The sequence below is a fragment of the Capricornis sumatraensis genome, chromosome 2 (assembly GCF_032405125.1).
Source record: "Capricornis sumatraensis isolate serow.1 chromosome 2, serow.2, whole genome shotgun sequence".
Lineage (NCBI taxonomy): Eukaryota > Metazoa > Chordata > Mammalia > Artiodactyla > Bovidae > Capricornis > Capricornis sumatraensis.
Genome location: NC_091070.1, coordinates 110,665,633 through 110,686,010, shown reverse-complemented (window position 1 = coordinate 110,686,010; position 20,378 = coordinate 110,665,633). Strand labels below are relative to the sequence as shown.

At 40.5% G+C, this 20,378-nt stretch overlaps 1 protein-coding gene across 2 annotated transcripts in view; it reads right to left on the bottom strand.

Moving 5' to 3' along the window:
- Positions 1 to 20,378, bottom strand: part of CD84 (CD84 molecule) — a 40,564-nt gene that overhangs the window by 17,428 nt on the left and 2,758 nt on the right. For both annotated transcript variants that reach the window (XM_068965694.1, XM_068965695.1), the window contains exon 2: positions 6,179 to 6,520. In XM_068965694.1, the coding sequence (XP_068821795.1) occupies positions 6,179 to 6,520 (342 nt within the window). The remainder of the gene's footprint in view (positions 1 to 6,178; positions 6,521 to 20,378) is intronic.

The window sequence follows — 20,378 nt, the reverse complement described above, 5'->3', positions numbered from 1 at the left end:
TCAAGAAAAACATTCGGATCCTATGGAATTTCAAAGAACGAGCTGGAGAGTTCTCAGGGTGGCTACAATCTCACCTCGGGGAACCTTCTCCTGGCCAGGAGGGATTTGGAGTTGGCCAATATCCCTACTAATCCCTGTTATCGTCATTTGATGCTGCTCATGGTTGCTCCATGTATAATCAATTGTCTAACCCATTTTATCTCTGCCCAGGTTAACAAGCTACAACATGCAGTGCCAGTTCAACAAGGATGTATAAAACTACACCTGACTATGGGAAATATCACTCACCCTTAGATGGACACCACTATAAGGACTCTGAGGATTGTGATAAGCAAGAGGGGGAGGCCCAATGCCCCTTGCTGTCCCAGCTCAGCAGGAAGTAGCCAGAGAGACCTTGACGCCCTATTTCCAAAGAATTGGGCCTCCCACCTCTTGAGGGGGGAATGTTAGGTAGTTAGAATAGGAAAAAGGAGTCCAAAATGGTGGTGGCTAAAAGACAAAGGGAAAAGCCCACAGAAATGGAACAAAAGAAAATCTGAAGGCTGGAGTAAGAACCTCAGGTGAAACAAACAGCCTTTCTGGCTAGCCCAATTTACACAGAGCAGGCTCAGGGGGAGGAGACAAAACATTTAATAAGAGGAGCCAAGATTGAGCCTCTCTCCTTTTGGGTCAGCCCACCTTCATACCTTGAGGGTGTACTATACTTTGACTGCCAAATAAAACTGAGCTGCAACCGAGCTGTAACATTGGTCTGCCATTTCAAATCTTTGCTGCAGTGAGACAGAACTGAGGAAATGACACACTCCCCTGACATATCTTAAACAAATCTGATGAGCAGTGAAGATCAGAGTTGTGGCCGACAGGCCTTCATCTTTCCAAGTAAAAGAATGGGGAGGCCATTGGAGACCAGCTTCAGAATCCAGGCTCCATTGTTCTCTAACTATGAAATTGTGGAGAAGGTATCCAGTGGTACTGAGCTTCAGCTCCCTCAATTATAACGTGGGGACAACAAATTTCTCTAGCTAGGGTGTCTGAAAGGATTAAATGAGTTATTATACAGATAGACCACTCTGCTGCTGCTGCTACTGCTGCTGAGTTGCTTCAGTCGTGTCTGACTCTGTGCAACCCCATAGATGGCAGCCCACCAGCCTCCCCCTTCCCTGGGATTCTCCAGGCAAGAACCCTGGAGTGGGTTGCCATTTCCTTCTCCAATGCATGAATGAAAAGTGAAAGTGAAGTTGCTCAGTTGTGTCCGACTCTTAGCAACCCCATGGACTGCATGGGATCCTACCAGGCTCCTCTATCCATGGGATTTTCCAGGCAAGAGTACTGGAGTGGGGTGCCATAGCCTTCTCCGATAGGCCACTCTACTGTCCATCAATTTGTCTATCATCACTCTGTTTATGCTCATATGTACTTTAATTTTCTATTGAAGAGGCAAAATAAACTGATAACTGTGACTGCCCCTGAGAAGGGAGAATTGCATTTCACTGTATTATCTTTTGTGCATATGTTGCCTAAATATGTATAATCTTTGTGTATTTTTAAAAATTAGTAGAATGTTAGTCAAGTACTGTCCAGTAAATGTCAGTTTTTTTCTCTTTGTCTTCTCAGCTCACTATTCCAAAAGTGCAGATTTTGTTGTATGGGAATTTTCTAAGATTTTACAGCAGTCTACCTTAACTACAGATGGTGAAACATCTAAAGACTGAGTGGGTAAAACTAAACATAAAGGGATGAAAACAAATATCATAAAAATTGAATGCCCTCTTTATTTTCACAAGCAAAAGTCTTGAATGAGTCAGATATTTTCTGAAGTGTCCAACTTGTGTATGGTTCTTTCAATTATGCTATATTAATTGAGCACTTACAATCACCAGACATTGTATTAGGACCCAGGACTATTATGCTTAACTCATTCTTTCATTCAACAGATACTTCTGCAGCACCCACTGTATGCCCGGCAAGGTGGGAGCTGGGGATATAGTGATACACCTCATATACAAGTTTCTGTCTTTATGCAGCTTGAATTTTAGTGGACTAACTATATACCTTAATTGTATTAGCCACACTTCTGTGTTTTTCTACTGTGGGGCAGATGGAGATGGTAAAATCCTTGAGACATGGTTCAAATATTCTCTATGCTAGAAATTAGTGCTGAAAAAATGTTACTCACTTATGTTGCTTAAGGTTTTCTAATGGTGAAAATAAACAGGCGATGTAATAATATGTTATTTAACTCAATATATCCAACATGGAACCAATATAAAAATGATTAATGAGATATTTTATGGGTTTTTTTGATGATAAGACTTTGAAATTGAGAGGGTAACAGGCAGGAAGGTTAGTGGTCCCCAAGCAGAGGAAATAGACTTACAAGTGTCAGGTGCTTTTTTTTCCACTCTTTTAAGCGGCAGGAAGAAACAAACTACAAGTGTCAGATGTTTTTTTCCATTCTCTATACAAAATTAAAAGGAGGTTTCTTTTAAAATTCTGCGTTGCCATGAGGACACCTGGTTGCCTGAACTTTTCTCAAAACTTGAGCTAGTCAATGCGTTTTTCTTATGGAGATGTTCTCTTAAGCTATGTTAATGAAACTATGTATTTGCTTGGAAATCTGCCTTTTCTCAAGATTCATGTCAATTGTTTTATGACCCAGGATAACTCACCTGGTGCCAATGCTATCTTAAAATGCATGTGTGGGTGAAGTGCCTGGTGCAACTTTCTCAGTTTTGAGGCATTTCCTTTCTCAAATTAGCAGCTTGCTAATAGGTATAAAACTCCTTGCTAAAAACCAACAAGTGGGCGCTCTTTCTGTCTTCTTCTGATATCTATGTCAGAAGCTTTTTCTATATCTTTTATACTTTAATAAAACTGTATTACACAAAAAGCTCTGAGCGATCAAGCCTAGTCACTGGCCCTGAATCAAAATTTTCTCCTCCAGAGGCCAGGAATCCCAGTGTTGTTCATGGCTCATAGCAGCAACCTTTCAAAATCTAGTGTGTATTTTACATTTACAGCACATCTCGATTTGTACTCATCATGTTTCAAACACTTAAGAGCTACATGTAGCTACTGACTACCATATTGGACAGGGCAGTTCTAGATGCTGCTGCTAAGTCGCCTCAGTTGTGTCCGACTCTGTGCGACCCCATAGACGGCAGCCCACCAGGCTCCTCTGTCCCTGGGATTCTCCAGGCAAGAACCCTGGAGTGGGTTGCCATTTCCTTCTCCAATGCATGAAACTGAAAAGTGAAAGTGAAGTCGCTCAGTCGTGTCTGACTCTTAGCGACCCCATGGACTGCAGCCCACCAGGCTCCTTGGTCCATGGGATTTTCCAGGCAAGAGTACTGGAGTGGGATGCCATTGCCTTCTCCAGCAGTTCTAGATGAGCACTTCTCAAACTGTAGCACACATAGGAATAGTCCAGAGAGAATGCTAAAATACAGATTCCTGGGCTTCACCACCAAAGGTAAGGATTGGGGCCTGAGAATTTGCATTTCCAATAAGATGCCGCCACATACAGACCATATCTTGAATAGCACTGCATAACACACCGCACACCTGCCAGTGAATTCAATTTTAGTGATAATAACCGCACTAATATTTTACCTCTTAAAGCATTTTGCATTAGCTACTGGTGAAATTAAGATTAAAAACCAAAATGAAATATTACTACACATTCATCAGAATGGCCAAAATAAAACATACTGACAACATTAAATGCTAGAGACACCAAATCATTTATACATTTTTGATAGGAATGCAAAATAACTTGGCAATACTTTTAACACTAAAAGTGACTCAAAAGTTTTGGAGAGAGTTATCAAGCCATGAAAAGGTATGAAGAGAACTTAAATGTATTTTATTATGTGGAAGAACCCAACCTGAAATGGTTACATACTATGTGATTCCAGCTAGATATTCTGAAAAAGACAAACCCATGAAGAGAGTTTCCTTTTTGAAAAAACTCTGATGCAGGGAAAGATTGAAGTAAAAGGGGAAGAGGGTGGCAGAGAATGAGCTGGTTAGATAGCATCACCAACTCAGTGGACATGAATGTGAGCAAACTCTGGGAGACACTGAAGTACAGAGGAGCCTGGCATGCTGCAGTCCATGGGGGTCGCAAAAAGTCAGATACGACTTAGCGACTAAATGACAACAATGGAGACAGTAAAAAGATCAGCGGTTGCCAGGGGTGGTGTGGAGGGGTGAATAAGCAGAACACGGAGTGTTTTCAAGGCAGTGAAACTATTCTGAATGATACTGTAATGGTGGATAAATATCATTATATTTTACCATTACCCATAGAATGTACAACACTAAGAGCAAACCCTAATGTAAACTATGGACTTTGATAATGATGTATCAATATACATTATTAATTGTAATGAATGTGTCACTCTGGTGGGAGATATAGACAATGTAGGAGTCTAGGTATGTTGTCAGTGGCAGGATGCATATGGGAACTCTTGTACTTTTACTCGATTTTTTCATGAACCTTGAACTGCTCTAAAAAATAGAATCTATTTAAAAGGGGAAAACAAAGTTCTGAAGAATGTTGATGATTGCATAACAATGAAAATGTATTTAATGCCACTGAGTGTTATACTTAAAAATGATCAACATGTTAAATGTTATATATATTTAATCACAATAAAAAATTAAAAAAAGAAAAATGGATTTACCATACAATTTCATTCTTGGGCATTTATCTTAAAGAAACAGAAAGTCATTTAATGTAGAAACTTGTACACAAATATTCATAGCAACTTATTTGTAATTGCCCCCAAACTAGAATGGAGAAGGCAATGGCACCTCACTCCAGTACTCTTGCCTGGAAAATCCCATGGACCAAGGAGCCTGGTGGGCTGCAGTCCATGGGGTCGCTAAGAGTCGGACACGACTGAGCGACTTCACTTTCACTTTTCAGTTTCATGCATTGGAGAAGGAAATGGCAACCCACTCCAGGGTTCTTGCCTGGAGAATCCCAGGGACAGGGGAGCCTGGTGGGCTGCCGTCTATGGGGTCGCACAGAGTTGGACATGACTGAAGCGACTTAATAGCAGCAGCAGCAGTCGCCAAACTAGAATAGCTTCTTAGGTGATGCCAATGCAGGAGATATAAGAGATGCAGATTTGATCCCTGGTTTGGGAAGCTTCCTGGAGAAGAAAATAGCAACCCACTCCTGTATTCTTGCCTGGAAAATCCCACAGACAGAGAAGCCTGGTGGGCTACAGTCCATGGGGTTGCAAACAGTCACACATGACTGAAGTGATTTAGCACCAAACTAGAAACAACTAAAATATCCTTCAGTAGGTGAATGGTTAAACAAAGTAGCACATCTATACCATGAAATACTATCCAGCAATAAAAATATATAACCTATTGATAGTTGCAATAATTAGGATGACTCAAAGAAATTATGATGAGTGAAAAAGCCAGTCTCAAAAGCATGCATACTGCATGATTCTATCCATGTAACATTTGTGAAGTAGCATAATTCTAGATATGAAGACTGGATTAATGTCTTCCAGGAGTTTGGGAGGAGAAATAGGGTAGTAATGACTGACTGCAAAGGATGAAGGAATTTTGTGACGTTGGTCCACTTTAGTTTATTGATTATGGTAATGGTTACATGAAGCTATTAATGTGAATAAGTTGTATAGAACTTCACACATACACATAAATGAGTGCCTATATAACTGCTAAAATCTAAATAAGCTCTATAGGTTGTACCAATGCCAGTTTCCTGGCTTTGATATTGTACTCTAGTTATGTAAGCTGTTACCATTGGGAAGAGATGGGTGAAATGCACACAGGCACTCCCTATACATTTCTTTACACCTTTCTATGCCTCTATAATTATTTCAAAATAAAAAGGGTTTCTTAAAAGTACTTTGCATACTCTATCCTACTTGATCCTCACAGTAACTATGGGAAGTAAATAGTATGATTATTCGCATTTTATAGAAAAGAAAAACAAGGTCCACAGGAAGAGTACATTGCTAAATGCAAGCAAAGCCATACCCTCTCCATAGGCATTAATATATTTATGTAAGTACTTATAAGTATGAAAAGATTTAGGGAACCCAACTGTCAGAAGTAAAGGTGTTTTTTCATAGCAAATTGCAAAGTAAAAGTGAAAAAACAAGCCTTCTCTCTTTCTACAACTTACGATAAACTTGAAGGTTGTAGGACCTGGTGGTGGTCATTTTAGAGGTCTCTACATTTATGTCAGCTTTGTAGATCCCTGAGTCTTCAATCTTCAGATTTCTGAGCTCCAGGTTATAGTTCTGACCTGAGACATTTATTCGTTCATGGTAATTTTGGTGGGTTATGGTAACTATGGGTTCTTCTCCGAAGTTTCCTGGTGTTACAAAAGCAACAGATGTTTTGGAATGCCAAGAAATGAAGGTAACTTTCTGTGATGGTTGGATATTTAAGGGAAAAGTAGCTGACTCCCCCAGAATCCCATTCACTATGAAGATGTCTTTGTCGCTTCCAGCTGCTTCCAGACCTGAGAACATAAATAGAAAACCATAAACATTTGACAAAACCATAACCATTTGACGGTTGCTTCTATTAGAATTCTCTGTCTCTCCAGGATTGAATCTCCCTGAGGAGCAGCTGATAGAGGTTCTTGATGATATCTTTTTTTCTCTTTTTTTGGATTTTACTTTAAACATATTTAACATGTTATGAGGGCTAAATTTTCTAAAAGATTCTCATTCAAAAATTAAGTTTCTCAGTGAATTTTTAAGTAATCCTTTTCATTAAAGCATATTTATCTAGACACCTAGAGCCTCTAACAAGAGTTAGATGGAATTTGAGAGATTAAGACCATAAATCTCCATATTTAAACCTCTGAGGTCTGAGATATTAAATATTTTCTTTCCCAAGGTCATACGACCAAGTGGTAGAAGAGCTGAGGACAAGAGCCTGTGATGGCTGCCATGGTCTTTGCAAAAAAAAAAAAAGTTACATTTATGCCTCTATTCCTAGAAGATAGAGGCATAGAGTGCTTTAGAGGTCCTGGAGTAAATATTCCCCAAGTTAATGATTTTGAGGGCTCTTTTTGCTCACTGTTATAACCCCAGTCTATAGGTGAGCACCTGACACATAGAGGGTGCTTAGCAAATATTTGTGGGATGATTTAGCAAATTAAATTCAGTTATGTGTTGCCTAGGCTCTTTTGGAGCAACTTCTGAAGTAAGCAAAGTTCATTTATTCATTCATACTTTTATGAATGAATGGACATATTTATTCAAGGACAACTTTGTTCTAGATCTTATAGTGAGTATTTATTAATTTGATTATAATACAAATGCTTGTTGAGCCTCTACTCTTTAAAGCATGGTGTAAAGAGACTGGGGTACAATGGTGAGTAAAAATAGACATGGTTTCTGTTCCCTGGAACTTAAATGAAGAGAACAAGTTTGATAAGGTAACTACAAATAGGATAAATGTTATGGCACTTTGAGAAAGAATAGGAAAGGGACTTTATTCATTCTGGGAATCCAGGAAGAATTTTGGGATTGTAGTATTCAGTATAAAGCTGAAGGATGAAAATCTAACATAGAAAAAAAAAAAAAAAGAAAAGTTTATTTTGTTCTCTTCTCCTCAATTACCTTATGAAGATAAACTGATTTAATACATAGTTTGTAAAATGAATGGCAATATAATTATCAGGTGTTATTTTCTCCCTTTTCTTCTGTTCTTTCATTACTCTGTTATTCTCACTGAGCTATATGGTGTGAGAGGGTGTTGTGAGCCAGCGTGTATGATATTCAAAACATTTAATAACCAATAGGCACAAGCACTGACCAATCAAGAAGAGCTTCAGCCATAAACACTAGCAGGGCCATTCTGATGAGTACTGACTGCATATAAGCCCCAAAGTGCAGAACAAAACTTTTCATGTAAATGGGTTCAGCCTGACTCTAAAGTTTATTCAGGGTTTGGCATAAAGAGGATAAGAATAAAGGTCACTGAGAATATAAGTCATTGTAATGTGTCAGAAAAGCAAAGGGATTTCTTAAACTGATGGTGCTGTCTCACTATGACCACCCTTGCACTCTAGCCCAGGACTTTCTGGACAAGCCAGAGACTGCTTACATAAACCTCTTTCCTTTCAGAACATCCAAGATTTTCCCTTAGAAGGAATATCCCAGGCAAGGACTGGTGACTTAGTTGGGATGGGCTAAGTAGAGATGGAGATGTAACAAGGTCCTGGGGGCAAGAAGGAGACTAAAGACCCTTATCTACAAACATTTATTAAGTTCTAGGGCTTCCCAGGTGGCTCAGTGGTAAAGAATCTGCCTGGATTGGGAAGATGCCCTGGAGAAAGAAATGGCAATCCACTCCAGTATTCTTGCCTGGGAAATCTCATGGACAGAGGAGCCTGGTGGGCTACAGTCCACTGGATCACAAAAGAGTGGGACATGACTAAACAAACACCACTCAGGGATGAATAGGACATGGAGGCACCTCCGAGGAACTCAGAGCTCAGAGAATAAGATGCATCTGCATACATGCGAACAGGAATGCAATATGTTGAGTACTAAACAGTAAAAGCAATAGGAACCAAACTACTGAGGGAACAGAAAGAGAGACTAAGTTTGTCTTTGGTGGCAGAAGTCAGAGTTTATCAAAATCCATTCCTTGAAGATTAATTCTCCCCAGACAAGCTCTGCCACTGTGTTGATGAGATCTGGTAGAGAGACACTTGGAGTGTCCCAGCCTGAATCTTTGAATGTCCCCAACTAGACATGTGACCTGTGCAGGGTATAGAGTTTTGAGCTCAGAAGGACCTGAACTTGATTTAACGCTGTTGTGTTGTCATGAACTTCTTAATATTACTTATAAAAAGACCCTATATTTTCATATTCTACTGGGTTCTGCAAAGTGTACAGCTGGCCTTGGTGCCAGATCTCACAAGGTTTCTTTCTTTCTTTCTTTCTTCTTCTTCTTCTTTTTTAATATCAAGTCCTTGTACCTAATTTCCATTTCACTCTTTGGATTCAAGTTCAGTGTGAGAAGATGGAAAAGGTGGGGGTTCCTTAGACTCATAATTCTGGTGGGTTTTCTCGTCAAACCTCAGGAAATGGTGGGTAGTTTACTAAGGCTGAGATCTTAGTAGGAGGGCAGTTGTGCAGTCACAGAATGGTTGGCGGGTGGTGTTGCTTTTTGAAGTATATCTTGTCTCCTCTCTCAAGTTATTCAGGAAGTGGTGCTTGGGTATCAAAGAGTGAGGCAGTGAGGATGTCAGATAGCTAAGCCAGAGGAAGTCCTTTTACTATTTTGTGCTGTGGCGCTGTTGGTGAGACTCCTGGGCTTTCTGAGGAAAAGTTTAGGGCTTGCACAAGCATAATATGTACCTTTGAACACCCAATGGAGCTATGAGGCAGCCACAAAATGATAGCATGCAAAGAAAAGATAGAGAGGATGAAGTCATAGGTGCTATGAGTAGCCATAGCTGCTACTTCTACATATGAGCTGGTCAACTTTAATAAAGTCATGAGGCTTTTCTGAGTCTCAGTTTATTCATCTACAGAATGGCAACAGTAACTATAAAATTTGCCTATCTAATTAGTGATCAGAAAAATCATATGTGAATGGAAACTCTTTGTTGACCATCAAGGCAAAATAAATGCTAGTTATTTCTGAGATTATTAATGATAACGACTCTCATTCTCATCCTCATCTTAACAATTAGGATATGCCCTTTAGGACTTCCCTAGTCCACCTCTATGATGACCTTGGTAACACCAAGACCATACTGAAGAATGTATGAAGAACCATTATTAAGGGCTAATTCAGGTAAAGCACGGAGGGACTGTTTTCAGTATCACTGCACTTGGTGGTCTCTATTCTTCTCTTAAAGGCTTTGGTGTTTTAAGAATCTCCATATCAACCAATGCTAATACTTATTTCTCTAGGTGCTGAGGGGATTCAAACAGTATATTAATGTTGGAGGCAACCTTAAGAAAACTTAATTTCAGAGAGAATTTGTGACACAAAAATGTCTTAAGGACTTACTACGAAAAGCACTATGCAAGTCTATGACCAAGACAAGTTCTCTGTCCTTTTAAAAATTTCATATATGGTTAGGGAAATAAGACACACACACATACACACTCATAACTCACCTTTGCAATATGAGCTGGTAAATGATAAATTCAGATGAATGGTAGAGACAGTGATTACAACAGGAATTTGAGGAAGTATAGATCACTTTGATCTGCAGTGGTTAGAAAAAACTTCTTGGAGGAAACAGAATTTGAAGAGGACCTTGAAGAGTGAAAAAAATTTTACTAGATAGAAAGGGAAAGAATTACTGTCTCAGGTCTTCGGGTTCTGAAGAAAGGTTTAGAAAGAGAAGATGTGTGATGTAGGTTGAATAAGTATAGATTTGCTTAACAAAGTAGAGAGCAATCAGGCTAGAAATATAAATTTAGGTTTAGATTTAGGACAGACCTGAGTTTGAAGTCTGCACCACAGGCAGGGGGAAGCTATTAAAGTTTTTGAGAACAAAGGCTAATAATGCTTTAGGGTTAGAGTCATATGGTAATAATGTAGGAAATGGAGGAATAAGAGGAAAGAAGAGCTGGGCTTGAAAGACCATTTCAGAGGCTACTGTTAGCTATCTGGACATGAATCAAGGGGTGGTAATGGGAATGGAAAGGAAGGGATGAATTTGAGAGATAGCACGAAGAAAGGCAAGGAATGAAGAGGCATGTCATAAAATTCAAAAATATATTTGGTGTCTACTTCATGAGAGTGGAAAATTAATAGCTACTGGAATTTGATTAAGTTTATGCTTGAAAGAAGTCAAAAGGAGAAGACAAGTTTAATGTCAGAAACACTGAATGTGAGATGACGGTGCACCACTAAATAAGAAGTTAGAGGAATGGAAGATAAGAAAAGTTAATGTGTTCAAAGTATTGTTTGGGGGCTGTGGGAGAATCTGCTGGTTGTTTTCCAATATTTGTTTTCTGTTTCATTCTTAGTAATAGAATCCCTAATTTTTAGCAAGGTGTATGGTCACCCAGAATAAAGATTACATCGACCAACTTTCTGCAGTCTCAGTTTGGTCATGTGACTAAGTTCGGGTCCATGGGACGAAAGTGCAATTATTGTATTGACGTTTATGTCGTTAAGAAGACGGTGATTGCTTTCTTCATCTCTTCCTTGCTTATTATAGGCTGGAATGCCATGACAGTGAATCTTGGATATTTTGGATCAAGAAGAGGAAGCCAAGTACTGAGAATCATGGAGCAGGAAGATTCAAAAAGTGTGGATCCCTGATGACCTTGTGAACTATTCTACCATCTGAACTGCCAACTCCAGTCATTTTACACGAACAAGAAATAAATTTCTTTCTTCTTTAAGGAATTCTTATTTTTGAGTCTCTGTTACTTGCCATCAAACTGAAATCCAAGTGGTTTAGGAATCTATGGAGAGGAGGTGATTGAAGGAGAGGGTCACTCAGGAAGAGTAGGCTGAAGTTCAAGGCTGAACCTTGTGATAAGTGCTTACAGTTATAGAATAGGCACTATCAAAGAAACTGAATAGATCAAGCGATACAGTGGCAAGAGAGGCACCAATAGCGGACAAAATCATGAAACCCAGGGGGAGAAAGAATCTCAAGAAGGCAACTGTCACTGATGTCTAGTGATCCAGAGTCTTCAAGTGAGTTAAAGGCTGAAAATGACTCCTAGATCTGTCCATTAGGAGGTTACTGATGGCCTTTGAGGATGTAGTTCAAGTTAGGATGATTCAAATGGAGGCCAGAGTGTAGAGGATTGAGGATAGAAAAGATGGTAAAGAATTGGAGAAGCTTCATAGTGAAAGAAAGGTTATAAAACAGAACAAATAGCTAGCTAGAGAGCCAAACAAAGCTAATTTATTTGATTTTGTTTTGAAACAGAAGATATTGATGGGGGAAGTGTGGTATGAAGGAAAAGAAGATAGAGATTTCCCTGATCTAGGATAGATGTCCCTACGCATGGAGTTCTTTGTTTCTCTCTCATAGTACTTGCCATACTGGTTGGTAGTCATGAGCCCACCTGTCTGTTTCCGGACACCAAGTCACTTGAATCCAGGAATCTTGTCTTAAAATCCCAAGCACCAAGCACAGTGAAGTATACAGAAGCCACTAAGGCTTGTGTGGAACAAAAAATGGAAGGGAAATGGTGTGCAGAGAAAGGTATATGTTTTCAGTCAGAAGAGGCTCATGCCTTCATCTGAAGTGGAAAGAAAAAAGGAAAGGATGAGTGAAAGGATATTGATATTTTGAGGTCTTGTTGGGAGTAAGGATAGAAGTTTGCTTGGCAAGATGGAAAAAGCACATAGTTTGAGTCCAATGGGCCTGTGTTCAATTCCTGACAGTTACTGAGGCCCTTATCTTACTTAGCTGCAAGATAGGATATAGTAATGCCTACCTCATGAAATTGTTGGGAGGGCACATAGATGTTGCTTAATATGTAGTGGACTTTTTGGAACAGAGAAGATAAAATGGTAGCTAGTCACCTTGGACTGTAAGGAGATCCAACCAGTCCATTCTAAAGGAGATCAGTCCTGGGTGTTCTTTGGAAGGAGTGATGCTAAAGCTGAAACTCCAGTACTTTGGCCACCTCATGTAAAGAGTTGACTCACTGGAAGACTCTGATGCTGGGAGGGATTGAGGGCAGGAGGAGAAGGGGACGACAGAGTATAAGATGCCTGGATGGCATCAGCGACTCGATGGACGTGAGTTTGGGTGAACTCTGGGATTTGGTGACGGACAGGGAGGCCTGGCGTGCTGGAATTCATGGGGTTGCAAAGAGTTGGACACGACTGAGCTACAGAACTGAACTGAACTGAGCTGAGTCATGCTTGATGGCCTTCATATCTTCAGTAATGTGGGAAGCAAGAGGAGGCAGGAGAGGGACTACTTAAGATGTGTAAAGTCAGGGGTACAGGTTTAGAATCTAGGGATATTTGACCCTAGATATGTTATTTGGGGGAAACAATTGAAATTCTCTGATTCTTAGGTTCCTTACCTTTAAAATATAGGTAATTATTAAATACAATTATGAAGAAAGAACACTAAGCACAAATTCCTGGCACATAAAAATGATAGTTGCTATTATTATTTTGATGAATGTAAAATTTTTGAGGAAATGCTGCTCTAGGGAATACCCCCAGGGAGTTAACAGGTTGACTGAGGGGATGAAGGGACTGGTGAGCAGGCTTGGGGCCCAACAAAAAAGAGATGACCCATATTTATAACATCTCCTAATAAGTGTGAAGAAAGCAAAGAACTGAAGAGCCTCTTGATGAAAGTGAAAGAGGAGAGTGAAACATTTGGCTTAAAAATCAACATTCAGAAAACTAAGATCATTGCATCTGGTCCCATCACTTCATGGCAAAAAGATGGGAAACAATGGCAACAGTGAGATACTATATTTTCTTGGGCTCCAGAATCACTGCTGATGGTGACTGCAGCCATAAAATTAAAAGATGCTTGCTCCTTGGAAGAAAAGCTATGACGAACCTAGACAGCATATTAAAAAACAGAGACATTACTTTGCCAACTAAGGTCCATATAAGTCAAAGCCATGTACGTGATGTGAGAGCTAGACTATAAAGAAAGCTGAGCACCAAAGAACTGATGATTTTAAACTGTGGTGCTGGAGAAGACTCTTGAGAGTCCCTTGGACTGCAAGGGAATCCGACCCATCAGTCCTAAGGGAAATCAGTCCTGAATATTCATTGGAAGGACTGATGCTGAAGCTGAAACTCCAATACTTTGGCCAGCTGATGCAAACTGACTCATTGGAAGAGACCCTGATGCTGGGAAAGATTGAAGGCAAGAGGAGAAGTGGACAACAGAAGATAAGATGGTTGGATGGCATCACTGACTTGACGGACATGAGTCTGAACAAGCTTCAGGAGTTGGTGATGGACAGGGAAGCCTGGTGTGCTGCAGTCCATCGGATTGCAAAGAGTCAGACATGACTGAATGACTGAACTGAATGAGTGTGATTTCCTGATTCCCATAGCCAGACCACAGCAGGATAGAGTGGGAGAAAGGCAATACTTCTAGAAGAGAAGCAAAGGCAAGAAAAGGCTTGAACTCCATGATGTGGGCTTGGATGGAAAAATGGGTTTCCCGTGACCCCTAGGTAGCTATGGTGAAGAGGTAACTGGAGGGTCAGGATGACACCAGCTTGAATAGAGAACACCATGGGCAGTCTATTCACTGGAGCTGGATTTCTCCTCCTGGAAGGGAAGCTGGACATCTTTCTCAGCCTTATATATCTTTTGTGTTTTAGATGATAACTTCTGTTTCCCTGGATGAACTCATGTGAATGGGTGAACTTTACAAATGTACATTTCATGATAAAGTAGCTGCCCAAAACCACTGATTGAAAGAAGGAAATAGAGAATATGAGAATAATAAATGTGTTTGGGAAAAATGAAGACTCAGAAACTTTATCTGGGTTAGCAATATTGATGGGGTAGGAGGAGGTTAACTGACCAGAGGGAAATTCTTCAGACCTGAGTAAGGGAAATTTACTGAGAAGTAAATTTACTGAGAAGTTGGGTAAAACCCAAATAGATTACAAAATAACAATTGATGGCAACAGAGAGGGCATTTAGACCTAAACTTCATAGTTCTCCTTCAGTTCAGTTCAGTTCAGTTCAGTCACTCAGTCATGTCTGACTTTTGCGACCCCATGAATTGCAGCACGCCAGGCCTCCCTGTCCATCACCAACTCCTGGAGTTCACCCAAACTCATGTCCATCGAGTCAGTGATGCCATCCAGCCATCTCATCCTCTGTCATCCCCTTCTTCTCCTGCCCCTAATCCCTCCCAGCATCAGGGTCCTTTCCAATGAGTCAGCTCTTCTCATGAGGTGGCCAGGTATTGGAGTTTCAGCTTCAGCATCAGTCCTTCCAATGAACATCCAGGACTGATCTCCTTCAGAATGGACTGATTGGATCTCCTTGCAGTCCAAGGGACTCTCAAGAGTCTTCTCCAACACCACAGTTCAAAAGCATCAATTCTTCGGTGCTCAGCTTTCTTCACAGTCCAACTCTCACATCCATACATGATCGTTGGAAAAACCATAGCCTTGACTAGATGGACGTTTGTTGGCAAAGTAATATCTCTGCTTTTCAATATGCTATCTGTATTGGTCATAACTTTCCTTCCAAGGATTAAGATACTCTATTAAAAAACAAAGACAGTGTGCATTTGGGGTTTCAAGGGATGCCCTAGTCTCCTAGATCCTATCTCCTCCCATCTGATCTCATATCCTTCTCTCCCCTGCCCACTCCAACCACACTGACTTTCTTATTCTTCAAACTGGCTAAGAACACCTTAGAACATTTGCTATTAAATATTTGCTGTCCCCCCCCTTTTTTTACAACACCCTTTCCAGCACTCCTTCACTGTGAAACTCTGTTCCAATGTCATATCTTCAGAGAAAGCTTCACCATGTTCAAGCAGCTGTCTATTTCCCATCACTCTCTATTGCCTTGCCTTATTTATTTGTTTCACAGCAGTTATGACTACTAAAGCATTGCCTGTGCATATGTACTTATTGTCTTCCCCACCTTTCACCCCCATGAGAATATAATTGCCATGTAGTCTTTTTCTGTTTTGGTCACTAGTATTTCCTTTACAATTAGTGGATAGTTATTAAATATTTGTTAAAAGAATAAATACTTTTTTGGCAACTGACCCACTTTCCCTTTTTCTAGCAACAAAAAGCAAGATAGAAAACTTAGAGTAAGAGAAACAGTGAGGGCAAGAAATAACTCTACATGTCTCTGGCCCTTGGTAAGGAAGGTTCAGAATATAAACTGATTAATAAGAAAGAGCAGTTGGCTAACAGTAAATTCTTTCCACTCCAATATTCTCATATTGTTAACAAAGATTTGCATATGTCCACAGGCTAGGGATTCATAGCATGGTGAGTAAAAAATCAAGAAACAAGTTTGAGCCAAGGTTCTATTGCCAATTAGCTAAATGACCATGACTAAGCCAATTACCTGCTAAACCACAGGATTCTATTGGTAAATGAAATAAAATTTCTCTACTACTTTTGAGGAAGTATGAAAATTAGATGACATGACACTGCTCTCAGGTATATAAAGCAATAGAGAAGAAACTAGAGACCCCAAAAGGGAGAGTTGCCATGAGGGGCACCCTCTTTCTGCCCCTGTGTCAGGCACCATGACTTAGTGATGAAAATCCAGACTGCCTGAGCTTGAATCCTGCTCCTGCCAGGTTTTACCATGAGACCTTCGGAAAGTTAACCTCTCTGTGCCTCGGTTTTATCAGCTTCTAAATAGACTAACAGGAGCATTTCATAAAAGTGTTATATTAAATGAGTTAATATTTGTAAACCTATTAGAAAAGTACTTGGCATATACTAGGCACCATAAGTGCTTGTTATGTAAAATAAGAAAACATTTTTACAGAGATTAAAATAATACCCCCAGACAACTCTTATGGAAAAAAAAAGGAGAACTGGAGTATTACAGAGATGTTACAAAAAGCCAGCATGAAGGTTTTCGTGGGCATGGAAATAAGGAAGGGCGTATTGTTGCTTAATAGCTACCCAAAACCCCTTGCTTCTTTAGGACCCTTCAAATCAGCATTTCTTTATATTTCTTCAGCCATAGATAACTTTCCCCTTGTCTCCCCCCATCCACTGCTTCCCCGAGTACTGCAGGTCTGGAAGAGCTACCAGAGGCAGCAGCACCCAGAAGAGAGATGGTTGTAACCGGTTACTCTGAGTGAAGGGAAAGAAGGACAAAGAGGAAGCAAAGGGTTAGCGGAGAGCAGCTTTGTGTCATTCCCCATGAGAATGGAAACTCCTTACTTATGAGGGTTTTAGAACAAGGAACCTACCACCTCCATACAGTTCAGTTCAGTTCAGTTGCTCAGTCATGTCCGACTCTTTGAGATCCCATGAACCGCAGCACGCCAGGCCTCCCTGTCCATCACCAACTCCCGGAGTTCACCCAAACCCATGTCCATCGCATCAGTGATGCCATCTAACCACCTCATCCTCTGTCGTCCGCTTCTCCTCCTGCCCTCAATCCTTCCCAGCATCAGGGTCTTTTTCAATGAGTCAGCTCTTGGCATCAGGTGGCCAAAGTACTGGAGTTTCAGCTTTAACATCAGTCCTTCCAATAGTATACTATTTTCTGCTGGCTTTTTTTCCCTTTACTTTATATAATCTTTATTGAGATTTAGGGTGAGATGAATCCTCTTCTGCCAAATAAATACACACACACACACACACACACACACACAGATTCTTAAAGATGAGATCCTGTCACTCATCATTTTATCATTACTCAGCACTCTATGGACATGAATCTGAGCAAACTCTGGGAGACAGTGAAGGACAGGGAAGCCTGGTGTGTGGCAGTCCTTGGGATCAGAGTCAGACACAACTTAGTGACTGAACAATAACCACAGCACTCTAAGCATATAATAAAAAATTGAGTATAGTGAAGGAAACGGTGTAGTGGGTATGTACCTCCACTAACATCAGTCACCCAATTGACTGCTCAGACCTCTTTCTTTTCTAGCTTCCACATAGCTGAGTCTAGTTACCCCCAAATTTACAGATTTATCCTTCTCTTAAGTTCAAGAGAACAAAAGTCTGGTTTGGGAATTATTCGAGGAGCCCAAGTGACCTAGCATTGACCTTTGGGCTCCTGTCGTGGAAGCACTCTGGCTGCTCTGGGGTCACACACTGATCTCCAGGGCTGCTTTGGCATATTGGATTGATGAGGGGGGTCACTACCCCCTCTATTGGAGTCTCATGTTATAAGGATGCAACCTCAAGCATCTTGGAGACTGGAGTTTAAAGCTAATGTCTTGATACCTACTCTTCCCCATACATAATATATTCTTCCATTTCTGTAATTTGGCTTTTGTTTTTAAGCCCTTTTGGAAGGTCTATGGCAGTTGTCTGCTCAAATCTCTTTCTAGAACAGAGGCTTTGTCTTTATTTTGAAAGTGAATGTCACTCAGTTGTGTCTGATTTTTTGCAACCCCATGAACTATACAGTCCATGGCATTCTCCAGGCCAGAATACTGGAGTAGGTAGCCTTTCCCTTCTCCAGGGGATCTTCCTAACCCAGGGATCAAACCCAGGTCTCCCACATTGCATATGGACTCTTTACCAGCTGAGCCACCAGGGAAGCCCAAGAATACTGGAGTGGGTAACCTATCCCTTCTCCAGTGGATCTTCCTGACCCAGGAATCGAACTGGGGTCTCCTGCATTGCAGGTGGATTCTTTACCAACTGAGCTATGAGGGAAGCTGAAGGCCCCTCTCTAATAGGACTTTGGACTAATGGCAAATTGACACTTGCCAGACTCTTCTCCAGGGGTGAAATCTTGTCTCCAACTCCTAGGATGATGGTTAGGGCCTACTTATCCATAAACAGATATCTAGAGGAACCCACTCACCTTTCCTGGATTTATTTACTTTTTCATTCTTTTTTTCTCCCCTAGTTTTTGTGTCAGCTGCTGGATTGCCTCATGACTGTGCTCTACATTCAGCAGAACATTGAGATCTTATTGATACTGGATCTTCGTTTATTTTAAAAAAGCAAATTCAAATCATTCTATAACCATGCTCATGTGAATGGTACTTGAACCATGTCTCAATATGGTCATTTCTTTGGATATTCTACCTTGCTGGCCTGCCCAAAATTCTGTTGTTGGCAAAAGCCTGCCCACCAGCCTCTAACCTCCTCTGTAGGTGGGTACAGAGATGGGCTCAGTCTCTGCTGAATAATCACCACTCATGATAAATCCCGAAGTGTGATAACCATCAGCCTCAGAGATAATATATTCTATTATCTATATGATTCTATTTCAGCATCAAAGTGGTGAAGGCAGCACTGACTCAGTGGTTAAGTCTATAGACAGGAGTTCAAATCCTACTTCCTCCACTTTTTGGCTAAATGACCTCTATTTCCTTCTTTAATATTAACAGTACCCATCTCAAAGGGTGTTATGAGGATTAGACAAAATAACATATGCAGACTACTTAAAGTAATGACAGATATGTATGTAGTGACTGCTCCATAAGTGGTGAATTATTACTATCATTGATGAGAGAGGAGAAGGCAGCAAGGGGAGAGGTTGAAGAAAGAAGCAAGAAAGGTACAGAGAAAAGGAAGAATTAAAGGAATGTGAGGGAGAATATGTAGAAGGAAGTGAGTATGGAGCAAAAGCGGTGGGCTCTTGTTTTTTATAACAAACAGTTGGCAGCTAGCAGCATACTTGGAAGGACAGTCAGAGTCACAGTATTCACAGGTCATGATGAGGAAGCTGAGATCACAAACATAAGACTGTGAGTCTTGGCTCTTTAAGAAAACTTTTCCAACATGGAATGGTCATGAGCTTGCACACTCAGACTCCTCTTATTTCAGTGCTTTCCAGGGAAAAAGGGGATTTCTAATTCCCTTTTCCCATTAAATCTCAGCTGCTTCAATTGTTCAGAATTCATTCCAGGGAAGTAAGTACAGTCAGTGTTGACATCTAAGCTCAATGCTAAATATCAGGGACCATCTTTGTCAGGAATAGCAGCAAGAGGGATATGGGGGTACATTTTTGCACTCAGGAAATGTTGGTAGAATAATTTTAAGAGGCAAACATATCCATTCAACAAAGCCAAATGGTACATGAAAGTACTTCTGGTTTTACTGCTATAAAAACAGACTCCCACCTCTCATTAATGGGCCCTTGACAAAGGGCATATTTCATCCCTGGTTTTCTCTTCAGGAACTTCAAAAGCCCACACCTAAGTTCAAATTCGTACCATCTTTTCACCGGCTCACGTTCCTTGGATCATCCTAAACAGAGGAATCTTGGCCAGGATCTCTGTATAAGAAAGCCCTGGCCCTTTCCTAATACCATATGAAAAGCAGGTGTGAAAAACAACAGTATTAGCTAGTATTTGGTAAGCACCTACTATATTCAGATACTGTGCTAACTGTCATACCTGGGTTATCATTTTGATTCTCAAAACAATCTTATTGTACTAAGAGCTCTCCCATTTTGAAGTCTATATAACAATGTTGGGTTGGCTGAACCCAACACAGCCCAGGATGGATTGCCCCCAAATATGCCACAATGAAATATGATTTTTTCTTTTTCTCTTTTTTTTGGCTGCATCATTTGTGGGAATCTCAGTTCCTGGACCAGGGATTGAACCTAGGCCATGGCAATGAAAGCCCAGAATCATAACCACTTGGCCACCAGGAGACTCTCCATATTGATTATTTTGAATAAAAGTTGATTGAGAAGAAGCCAGTGCAAGAAGAAAACTCTGATTCTTCTCTGTCCCC